Source organism: Diabrotica undecimpunctata, chromosome 6 (genome assembly GCF_040954645.1).
Source record: "Diabrotica undecimpunctata isolate CICGRU chromosome 6, icDiaUnde3, whole genome shotgun sequence".
NCBI lineage: Eukaryota > Metazoa > Arthropoda > Insecta > Coleoptera > Chrysomelidae > Diabrotica > Diabrotica undecimpunctata.
The window spans coordinates 143,155,979-143,169,289 of NC_092808.1; the positions used below are offsets into that span (position 1 = coordinate 143,155,979).

Here is a 13,311-nt window from a genome sequence, read left to right on the forward strand (position 1 = left end):
AAGCTTGAGTCCTATAAAACATAACAAGTTTTTGAACGAGATTGGTTTAGTTAAAATTGTGTAAGAAACATTTATTAAATGTTATTTTTTAAATTTGTTTATCTAGTGGGAGTGTTGCATTTAGATAAATAAATTAAATATTTTCTAGCAGTGCCATCTAGTGGCTACTTTACTAGTTATTATGTTGTGCCACCTTTGGGTTTCAAGGTAGTAGCCAAAACACAGCCATAGAGTTAACACGTATTTTATTTATTAATCAAATATTCATTTTTGTTCTACAACTCTATAATTTATCAGCACCTTAAACATCTAACAATCCACCCTCACCAGGAAGCAAGAAAATTGTATCTTCAACCAGAAGTCAGATGAAGATTAAAGAGACACTGACAAACCGATATACGACATCAGTAACAAGACACACATTTGGAAATGTCACTGGCTCGATGACCAATGTTTCAAGTCAAAAAACACACGCCATCAGTAGTGTTTGTGTTACAAGTGTTACTTTGAGATATATATTACATAATAAAATTGCTTACCGATTTTATACAAGTAGTAATTTTCATATTATAACAGTATTTTTTTTTAAATTCATCAATACACTCAACTTTATTAATCAAATACAAATGGTTACTGATTTCAAACTAATACTTTCTTGTTATCAAATATAAAACGAAACAAATCAACTGTGTCTACAGAATAATGAAAATTATTCTAGTTATTAATATTTACATTAATTATTAGCAATTGCAAGATATAAATAGTTTTTGGTAATAAACAACATTTATGAGAGAAAGAGTTCAATCAATTTATCTAAACTAATGTACTAGTTCCAAGAATATAATTGCTATATACGTAGGTATAAAATTTGATCGTTTATTTCTCATGTGAGAATATTGTGTTTTAAAATAACTTATTTCAGTGTATGTATTTGTAATAAAACATAATAGAGAACGTTGAATCAGTTTATTGTAAACTTTGATATATTACTTATTCATACCTAAAAGTTTTGCTTATACAGGATGATTGATTATTGGGAAGAAGATCTGTTATAGTAAAAGATACAAAAAAAGTTATCTATAAAAAATTTAAATAGCTTTAAAGTCCATATTTTAAAATTATTCGAAAACTTACAGGTGTTTCACAACGGCGTGCCAGATCAAAGTTATATTTCTCTAAACTGAACACTCTGTAGATGTTTTATTCTAAATTTGAAATTTGCTTGACTTTCGATCACAACAATATAAAGTTGTAACCTGCTACACTGAGTATTTAATAGTTATTTAACCAACAAGTTTATTAATAAGGGCGAAGTGAGCGCGTTAATGTTCGAGATTGTTAATCGCCATTTTAATTCTCGAGTTCGTTACAAAACTTTTCCGTTGACCGTACTTTTCAGAAATAAAGATATCTTAGTTTAAATATTTATTTACTTAACGATAAACAACATTTTTTTCAGCTTTCATTGACTTTATTCAAAGTTTCCTTAGTGGTAGTTTTATTATAGTAAACATTAATATTCGAAATGGTACAATTACTGAAATTAAAGGAAGATATTGATAAATGATTATCTGCTGTATAGCATTTTCACAAATTTATATTTAAGTCTTCTTTCACCTCTGTAAATTCTGTGATAGAAGTTAAATTCTGGTGGAGTTAAATTAAACTCTTCGTCAATATCCATCCTTTGATTTTTCAAATACACAGAATTTTAAACAATAAAGTAAATAATGACATACAATGACAGATAGTACTAATAATCACAGAGCGTTTAATTAATTTATGCAAGCAATGTATGTTGTGTTGCCTATAATGAAATCGTTCATTAATAGAAAATCATTCGTTAATAGGGGTCATTAATCAATGATTTTGAGGGTGTTAACCCTTAATAAGATAACGGGAACATATTTCCCACTTTACTTTGCCGCCAAATTTCGATTGTCGCTGTCAATACACAGAATGTTGAATTTTGTGATATTACGTATTCATTTCATGGATAAATACACCAACTATTCTGACAGTTATTCCATGGATCTGATTTTTAGTTGACAATCGACAACTAGATTTTCATAGGTTATGATATTTCTTGCCGCTAAAAGTTGATTTTTGTTACAATTTTGCAAATTATTTGGTGAATCGGCTCCAAAAATTCTGGTAAGTACAAAGTTATTGTATTATTGATATATATATTGTTTGGTCAAGCTAAATACATTGTAATTTGTTATACAAATTTATGAAAAGATAGTTATTTTTGTCTTTGAAGTTGGTGGGAAAATTATTCCCCTTATCCAATTCCATAAAAAAAAACGCAAAAGTCATGCACCAGAAACATTAAAATTTGTTATATTTTAGGATTATGAATTCAAGAAGGGGATTATCAGAACGTGAACTCCTTGCTGCCTTAGAAGAAGATTGGTCTGATGTTGATCTCGACACTGATGATGATGATGACATTTTTATACCATCCCCATCTACTTCTGTTTGCGGTAAGTCCGATGGAGATGTTATTGATAGCAGAATTGGGCAATTGCTTGGTGAATCTGATGAAATTGTTCCTTCTACAACCGTAAATTCCACAACTGAAAGAACATCTGAGAATGACCCACAAGAAAATCAAAGTGTTTTGGTAGAACAGAGTCCAGTGGTTACGCTAACTAATTTTACTGGACAATGGACCTCTGAAACAGATGTTTCAGAAATACCAAAATTTGAGCCTGTGTTACAGTCAAATGTTCAATTCACCCATAAAAGTCAACCAATATTTTATTTTGAGAATTTCTTCCCTTGTGATCTAATAGAACAAATTGTTGCTCAAACGAATTTATATACTGTACAAAAAGACAGCAAAAATTACAAAAACACTAGCCAAGAAGAAATAAGGGCATTGCTAGGTGTTTTTATTTTAATGGGACTGCACCCTGTACCAGACAAAGATTTATATTGGTCAAGTGATCCTTTTTATAATAATCCTGTTATCTCCAAAGCTTTTACAATAACCAGGTTCAAAAAATTAATAGAAAATATCCATCTAAATGACAATTCAGCAGCTGCAGAGAGAGGTTCACCTAACTTTGATATACTGTATAAGATAAGACCATTTATAGATAGACTAAATGAAGTTTTCAAAGAACAAGCCAAACCTGGAAGTCGATTTTCTATTGATGAATGTATGGTGAAATTTAAAGGACGTAGTTCTATCAAACAGTATATGCCCAAGAAGCCGATTAAGCGTGGTTATAAAATTTGGGCAAAGTGTGATGCTATTACTGGGTATCTGTACCAGTTTATTATCTATACTGGAAAAACTGAAGGCATTGAAAATGATGGCTTGGGATACAAGGTTGTAACTGAATTATGCCAAGATATACCACACAAATCTTTGATTGTTTTTGATAACTTTTTTACGAGTTGCAAACTGTTGGAAGATTTATATGCTAAACAGCTGTATGCTATAGGTACAGTTAGACCTAATCGCAAAGGTTTGCCCGATTTCATGAGGAAAAAGCAAACCAAAAATGAAAAACTTCGAAAGAATGAATTCTATTGTTCCAGCAGTGGCCCTATAACAGCAATAAAGTGGTTGGATACCAAAGAAGTCACGGTTATTACAACTGCTAATCAACCACATGAAGTAACCATGATAAAACGTACACAAAGAGATGGCACAAAGAAAGATATAATGTGCCCAAAAGTTATTGCAGATTATACACTAAACATGGGAGGAGTTGATCACTTTGACCACTTTAGGGCATCATATCCCATAAGCAGGAAGTCTAGAAAATCGTGGATGAGATTGTTCTTCTTTCTTTTAGATGCAAGTGTAATTAATGCATATATTATGTACACAAGAATTCATGATCAAAAAAATACTTCTCACAAGGATTTTAGGCTTCGCCTTGGAAGAGCTCTCATAGGTGACAGTAAAGGCATCTCGACCTGTGATATTTAAAAATAAAAAAACGGGCAACTTTGGTGTTCCAGACGAAATTCGGCTGAGAAATGTAGGACCACATTTACCAGATGTTCAAAAAAATTATACAAGATGCAGATTTTGCTCAACAAAAAAAGAAGAAAAACGAACGAACATTATATGTAGTTATTGTCAAAGAGCTTTATGCCCAAAACAATGTTTTAAATCATTCCACACTGCTGTAGTTGAGACCTAAATTAGTTTTGTCACCCATATATGCATTTTTGTATTTTTGAATTAATAAATTGTTTCACAAATTGTATAAGGGTAATTAATTTCCCACCTACAAAATTTTTTTAAAGAACAACGGGAAAATAGTTCCCACCACTATTTTTTTATTACTTTTTCAAATTATTTTATATTTCAACAAAAATATGTTTTATTTACCTATTTTAGATACCAAAAGTATATAAACAAACAAATTAATTCTCCTTATATCCCATGTCTTATTAAGGGTTAAAATTGATCATAAATGGACGGTGACGGAAAAAAATTATAATTAATATCTCATGAAAATCGTATCTCAACGTAAGCTCAACGCCCTCTATAATTATAAAGAAGTATGGGAACAATAATCCCTCTTTGAGACAAACCAATCATATTTTTACAATTTGCAAACAGGCGGGTCAGTTCTGACCGTAAAAACGAGTACCAGGAAGACGAAGGATTCCTGGCGCAAAAATCTACGTACGTGGTTCAACACAACAACCACAAATCTTTCAGAGCCGTAGTTTGCAAAATACATATTGCCATGATGGTCGTCAATATCTGTAACGGATAGGCACTACAAGAAGATCACATATTCCAAAAAAACGCAAAGTAGTTCTTTCTGTCTCCTCCCTACATACCTACAGATAATGGAATTAATTCTGAAACTGGCGAAAAAAATAAACCCAATATTATCATATTTTACATCACAAGGTGGTGTAGATTGTTCTGATCAAAAATCAGCTGCCTATAATGTGAGCAGGAATACTAGAAGATGGCCTATGGTAATATATACTTAATATAATAATCATTGCAGGTATCTGCATATCTTGTTTAACCACCGCTTCACACAACAACTTCTGGGATTGGAACGGGCAATCCTGCGTAGAGTAAACAACAAACGACACGACTTCTCCTCCTTTCTCATTCATCAACTGTCGAACATCCAGACCATCCATGAGAGGCTCTCCTCTCTGAGCAAGAATTACATAATCAAAACCATCCGTCGCCAAAATTTTAGAGCCCAAAACATCTTGAAACCCACTTGCTCATCCGTCGGCAATGTATTCAAAAGACGCTCTAAACGCAAACTCCCTTTCCCACCCACTAAATTGCTGGCCCTTGCCAGCAACGAACTTCTTAATGAATACATTGATATCCTGGAGGCAACTCCATCCCATTGCACAATTATACCTGTCTATTGTGGAGGATACAGTCACAGCTGCCCTCACGCGATTCACAATTTATATACTTAAATATATATTATAATTATTTAATTCAGTCAATTTATAACCATATATTTTTACTAATAAAATTCTGAAAAGGACCGTTTTAGCTCAACAACCCTTCCGCCTTTGATCACCCTGGATCCACCTCAGGAGGACACATGTCCACCGCAATACACATCCAACGAAGCGTACCACCAGTAAGCCCAAATGCAGCGACAAAACCAAACCAACAAAAACAAACCACGTCCTGAAGAGGTGATCAATCTAAACAGGACAACAAATCATAGAAAAAGAGAAAACCAACCAAAAGCAAATACCAACGAAACAATGAATCTTTGATATATATCACAAAGGGCTATGTACTCTGCTGATAGTCAGAGTTCACATTCACAACAAGAAGAACGCCCAATTGTAGCGCTATTAAATGCAGTAAATACATAGCATTTATAGTACCATTTTTCATTTTATTTAGTAACTAAGTCAAGCGTCTGCTACACAGGAAATGAACCTTATTTTCCTGGTAATTTTAAATGGATTTCTTTGTGTTTTATATTACTATCTAAAAGTACTTTCTTACTCCGTTCGCTGATCTAACTATTTTATCGCTGGTCCTCACTGTCTAGTAAATTTAGTAATTATTTTTTGCTATGTTATATTATGACCGACTAGCAAGCTATAAATAAGTATACAACCAATCATACGGGCTTATACCCAATAGAAAAAAAGTTTTTTTTAAATTTTATAGTCGGTTATAGCTTAGTACTTACAAATGGAAAGTTTTGAATGAAAATTATACATATATACTCATATTATGAGCATTTCCTAAATTTGTGATTTGGATTTCCCAAATCCATATTATAACCTGGTTGTACACCCTAACTTAGCAATACTGAATTTTACTACTTATGAAATGTTAAATATGATCTAGATAATGGGAGAATACAATAAAATGCACTATTATCAGCTAGAATTTATCAAGAACGATTTCCTGATCCTGATAGGCGGCAACCTAGACAAAATACCTTTGAAAGATCGGTTTAATCGTAGTGGTTCAGTAAGTTATGAAAAACAAACGAATAAAAACTAGCCAAAGAAGAACTTAGTTACTACTCTGTTCTATAAACATATTCAAATACACCAAGAATTAAATAATGATGATTTTCAGAAACGAATAGTATTTAGCGAATGGGTATTAGAAAATATTATTCAGTAGAAAGTATTTGAAGATGAAGCCACACTTACATGATTCTGTCCTATTTGAAGATGAAGCCAAAACTAATATTTACCATCCTGAAGTGAAAATTGGAATATTTTGGTCATGTAATGAGAGGAATGCAATCTTGCCATAACCAAAGAAGATAAAAAGAAAGTATGGGAAGAATACTTGGAGAAACTTTTACACGATCTTAGAACAATACAAGAACTCACATGGAAAGGCACCGGGAATTGATGAAATTCCTTCAGAACTGCTGAAGCTATTAAATGCAGAACAAATAAAACATGGAAAAACGTTTGGCCAGCATGATATAATTGATTAAACTTTCGTAAGTCTAGAAAGTCACTGCCAAATTAATTCGAGAAGGTCTTCAACTTTGCAGTAAATTAGAAAATTGTTTTCTTATTAATGACCCGAATTTTGAACGAGCCTTTAAATTACAACGTGAGCTGCAGAACTGCATGTCAGCGTATTGTAAGCTACATTAAAAATTACTAGCATCATTATCGCAAAGTTGAATTACACACTGTTTACTTTGTCAGAAAAGGAAGAGCTACACAGAACGAGAATGACGATTGTGAAAATCCATCGCCTTTACCCCAAATATCTATTGCATACAGTTTCTTCTGATGATGAAGATGATTTTGAGCCACTTCGTAAAGCTATAGATAATTTCCCATAAAATAAAATTAATTTAGTTTTGAATACAAGTTTTTTAAGCTTTTGTATGAATTTCTATCAGATATTCGAAGTAAGTTATCATGCCGCCTATTTCTTTTAATTTCTGCGAACCTTTTTGTTTTTGTCTTGGTTTTATATAATTTTAGAAGGCTACGGAACTTATCCCTACTTTTTCAAGGCTTTTTATACAGTATGGTGGAAATGAAAGGAATAAATTCGTTATTTCGTAAACCGGAGACTTTAAGGAAAAATCCTGAAACCCGTCGATTTTTATTTTTAAATAAGCTATTCGTAAGAATACATTTTTATTTTTGACGTCATCTATGTGAGCGTGATGACGTCATTGCTAAAATTTTTGAATAGAAAGGGGGTATTGTAATACATCATTTGAAAGGTCTTTTAAATACCTATTCAGCTATATCAATATGTCTAAGTAATTAAAGTTTGTAATTGTTTAAAAAAATAATTAAATTTTTAATATTACAATAAATATTTATTAAGTATTATTCAATAAATACAACGAAACCTAAATTAAGTGCTCAAATTGTTTACCTTCAGCTAAAATACAATGAGAAAGGCGTGCCGCGAACTCTTCTCTAACATTCTCTAAAACTTCCGGAGTTATTTGAACAACCTCATTACGTATTCTTTCTTTCAGTTCATTAATATTTTGTGGTCTTTTTTGATACACCTTACTTTTTAAATATCCCCATAAAAAGAAATCAAGAGGAGTCAAATCAGGTGACCTAGGCGGCCATTCTATTGTTCCTCTTCGACCTATCCACCGATTTGGAAAGACGTTGTTTAAGTAGTTGCGTACCAAGACAGCATAGTGTGGAGGCGCACCATCTTGCTGTAGCCATAAATCATTTCTGTTTGGAAACAACCGGTTCAATTCTGGAAGCAAGAAATTTTAAAGAAATTCTAAATATCGAGGACCTGTTAAGTTTTCTTCGAAAAAGTATGGTTCAATACACCTATTATCTATTATTCCCACCCAAACATTAATTTTCTCTGGGTATTGAGTACGGTACTCTTGCATCCAGTGTGGATTTTCCGTAGCCCAGTACCGATAAGTTTGACGATTGACATGACCGTTTAGTAGAAATGTAGCTTCATTAGAGAAAATAATCTTTTTTAAAAACATCGGATCTCTGTTATTTCGTTCCATTATAATGTCACAAAATTCAATTCGTCTATCAAAATCATCTTCCATAAGTTCTTGTACTAGACTTACTTTGTAGGGATGCCACTTTTCCTTCTTTAGCTGTTTAAGAACTGTTGAATGGTCCATGTCATTATCTAATGCTACTTGCCGTGTTGCGTTTCAGTTAGCTTCATGGTCAAAAATACAAAGACTTTTTGAATACGTTTACTACAATAATACTATTAATCACTTGACAGAAAGATAATTAAGTTTGAATGTCCAACTATCAATGTTCATATTGATAAGGTAACTAGTTTCTTTAAAAAGGTAAAAAGTAGATAAAAAGACATTTCATTACCAGTGATGGCCTTTATAAAATTTATTTTTGGGTGTCAATAATACATCATATCAATACTTAATAAATATTTATTGTAATAATAAATATTTAATAATTTTTTTAAACAATTACAAACATCAATTACTCAGACATATTGATATGGCTGAATAGGTATTTAAAAGACCTTTCAAATGATGTATTACAATACCCCCCTATCTATTTAAAAAATTTTAGTAATGACGTCATCACGCTCACATAGATGACGTCAAAAATAAAAATTATTCTTACAAATAGCTTATTTAAAAATAAAAATCGACGGGTTTCAGGATTTTTCCTTAAAGTCTCCGGTTTACGAAATAACGAATTTATTCCTTTCATTTCCACCATACTGTATATGCTTTTCTGTGGAATGTATCCACCGCATAAAACGAGACCTTACTGTATTGTATAAATATATTTAAGGTTTGTTTGTCATAATAAAAATAATTTAATGTTTTTTTTCCTTACTACTACTATTTTTAAGAACGGTGTATGCTTTTATTTATATTTTCACAAGACCTTCCTATTTTAAAGTCGAAAGGTTAATAATAGAGAACGTAGTATGTAATGAATCATGTATGTAATGTACGTCTTTTTCAAAAGATATTTTAACCAAAGAAACATTCACATTTACTAATAGTAAAAAACCAAAGAATCGTTCAGTCATGAAGCACCTACTAAGGTCGTGATTCGACATACTTTTATTTCCAAAATTTTGAAAATTTTATTTAAATTATAACATTTTCAAATTTTCCAGTAGTATTTATAGACTATGAACGTTTTATAGGTCACTAAAAACAATAAATATATATCACACATCTCTACATATCACACAGATGTACCTATATATCCACAAGCTCAAGTAAATATCAACATAAAAAATAACTTACACCTTCTGATTCCTCTGAGTAATCTGGGGATTTCGTGTAGTTTTCCATGCTTTTCTAGGCTGGTGAAAAATTAAAAAAGAACTCACAGTACAACAACAACAAAACAGTGTCTAACTCACTGATATGCACTAGTTAGTTCGACTTAAAACGTCTTCTTGACCCTCGCAGAGTTATCACTTGTTTTGTGAAAGATAAAGTTTTATTTTTATTTCGGATTGAATAAATGCTAGGCACTACCATAATAGTTTTATAATTGTAGGAATTATTAACGCATTTTAATGTGTTTTTGGATGGATTTCTCGATAATTTGATAATTGGTAGACAAAGAGCAGTTTTATGAGTGGTTGCTTGATTTATACATTTCCTTATCTGCTAAAGATTATGATTACCTTACTGTAATACGTATTGTTACGTTATTAAAAAAATAGTTTACAGTGGTGTAGTAATTTTTAATCAAATTAATATCAAACATTTAGGGTAATTCTAGGAGAGATGGCGTACAAAATTTAGAACTTCGTTATAATCTTTATTTAAAAAGATACAAAAACGTGTAATTTATAAAGTTATGGAGCATTCAGCTGACTATCATTTAATAATAAACTGAAGATGTTATTTCTAAAAAAAAGAATAAAATGATCAGAATATTATTCAAGATAAAAGCCATCTCTCCTCTACTATATAGGAGAGATGACTCGCCACCTAAGGTGAGATGGCGTGGTCAAATTTATTAAAAAAAGACAATATTTTAGGAGAATATTCAATTCTACACATAAATTTTTAGTTTTACATATTTTTTCTGGCTTTTGATAAAGTCTGGCACAACGGTTTGCTATATAAATTAAAATCTTTACTGCCTAGCGATATGTATTTCATCCTAAAGTCCTATATTAACGAACGTTCGTTTCAAGTAAAAATCAATAATGATTTCTCAACCTATCACTCAATCCAATCCCGAGTTCCTCAGAGAAGTGTCCTCGGTCCCTCCTGTACCTAATCTTTACTGCTGACATACCTATTACAGATGACGTCACAGTGGCGACTTTTGCCGTTGATACAGCAGTTTTAGTTTCAAACAAAGACCCAGACATAGCATCTGAAAAGCTGCATACATTAGAGAATTTTAAAATTAAAGTCAATAACGAAAAATCAACGCACATTTACAACTAGAAGACGCACTTGTCCACAAGTTAGTCTAAACAATGCCCCCATTTCTGCTAGAGACGTTGTGAAATATCTTGGGTTGCATTTGGACCGAAAGCTCACCTGGAAGCAACACATTAACGCCAAAAAAACTCAGCTCAATATAAAATTAAAATAAATGGATTGGTTACTTGGCAGAAAGTCACAACTGTAATTAGAGAACAAAATACTGCTTTACAAAGTCATACTAAACCTAATTTGGACTTACGGGGTAGAACTCTGGAGCTGTAGCAAGCCTTCAAACACAAAAATTTTGCAGACCTTCCAATAAAAAACACTGTTTATGATAGCTAACGGCCCTTGGTATGTAAGGAATGAAACCATCCATAATGACCTAGGAGCGCCAACTCTTAAAGTTGTCGCCAGACCTAAAAGATGTCGTATCACTTCACGCCAATAAGGCCAAAATTCTTAATTCAGCGCTCCACAGCCAAATTATCAGTGAAATATATCAGCCACCAATGGAGGAACGAAGACTGAAGTGGACTTGGCCAGAAGACCTGGTTACATAGGTGAAAATGGATAACTGTCGCTGAACGGTACCCAAATCAAGTCAATATTGTCTTCGCATTTAATAATTACTCAATGTACTGTTTATGAGTAAATTGTAAATATGCATTTAAGAATAAAAATTAAAAAAAAAACATATTTTTCTTCCACAAACATCACAAAAGTTTACGTATTTTGTACAACCCTCATGCATCCAACGGGTACAATTATTGACGCACTAGTCTTCGTCAAAGGAAGAACCTTTACATTTCGTATTGTTTTTAGCGCGTGGTTTCTTAATTTTACGTTTCGACAGTGTAAGACTTTTCTTCTTTTCACGATTAGTTTCAAATATATCAATTTTGGCGCTATCGGTTAATATAGTTGCAACTTGCTTACTTCTCTTTCTGACAGAAGCAACACTAATTAATGCAGGTGCAGGCGAAATGATATCTAGTAACATTCCGGAGTCTTTCCTCTTAATTTTCCTTTTCTGTGACGACAGTTTCTGCAGGCGAAGGAGTAATATCTCTGGAACACTTTAATTTGTTTATGTCAACTGAAGGATTGGGAATGTGTTCCAGAACTCTTTCGGGGTTGTAAAAACTGAATAGTGTGGCTTGGAAGGCAAAACAGAATAGAACAAGTGAAAGCAAAATCATTAGAATACAACAAACCGGCGTATCTATGTTTCGTGGACCTTCAGAAGGCATTTGTCAGGGTCAAATTAAAGGACGTTATCCACTAATTGTATGCAAGAGAGTTACCTTTAGGAATAATCAAAACAATCGAAAATATCTACCAATAATAACACAATAAAAGTAAAAGTAGAAGAAGAACTAACCGACCTTATTGAAGCTGGCAATGGGATAAGACAAGGAGATTCCCTGAGTCCTCTATCGTTCAATCTGATTATGGATGAAATAATAAAAAAAGTAAGAATTGAAAAAGGATACGAAATGGAAGAAAAACAGCTTAAAATGATCTGCTATGCAGACGACGCAATACTACTCTCTCAAAGTGAAGATGATTTACAACGTATGCTGCACCAATTTAATATAACCGACAGAAAACCGCATTATACCTTGTGTTCATTGTAACATGGGTTTCAGTAAAGCAAGATTATATTTAAAAAAATTTTATTTACAACGTTTCAGCATTAAAATTTTACAAACTTTTAAAAGAATCTTAATAAATAATGTATAACAGGTTACTTTTTTATATTTTTTTACAAAACTAAAAAATGTTATCAAATAAGAATTATATATTTATAAATATTTATTCTTTGGAAAGTATACACCACCTTTTATTACCACTAATATAATATATAATCAATATCAATAGAAATTAACAAATTACAATGGTTATCAGAGTATAGCTTGTGTTATCATACTTTAGAACGATCGCTTTATTAGTTTTAATCAACGTTTCGTCTGCTATGAGGAATACAATAGGAGAGATTTATTTCCGTTCTTAAGTATATTAACTACTGGTGTAACAGTATCCAGTGGTTTATCTTTCCGATTATAGTCCTAAAAAATTAAAAGAAGTTGAAAATTAAACGTTGAGTATAACTTAAAAATCACGAAAGTCTTTATTAACAACATTAAATTAATCCTTTCGCTGCGGAAGCTTGATATAATATTTGCATTTTTTTTTCGTGCTCTCAGTGCGCGAGTCGTATAAAAACGTTAGGAAATAAAGTTGTTTCTAAGCTCAAGTAAACTTTTTAAGCTATCGCAGGGGCGGCTCGTGATAGTACAAGATGGTGAGGCACACTACACTTAAGGAAAATTATTATTATTATGGTTACCTTCTCTTTGCTCCAGTCATACCCGGCTAAGGAGGCATTGCTCGCGCCAGCAAACAATGACTTGGCGTGAGAAGGACTTCTGACGATACGCGC

The 13,311-nt window shown here is 32.2% G+C and overlaps 1 protein-coding gene across 1 annotated transcript in view; it reads right to left on the bottom strand.

Annotated features, from left to right (window-relative positions):
• The window catches only part of Srr (Serine racemase), a 32,831-nt gene extending 22,793 nt beyond the window's left edge, over positions 1-10,038 (bottom strand). The window contains exon 1 of the mRNA XM_072535602.1: positions 9,717-10,038. Coding sequence (XP_072391703.1) covers positions 9,717-9,764 — 48 coding nt within the window. The 5' untranslated portion in view covers positions 9,765-10,038. The remainder of the gene's footprint in view (positions 1-9,716) is intronic.
• Between the last annotated feature and the right edge of the window lie 3,273 nt (positions 10,039-13,311).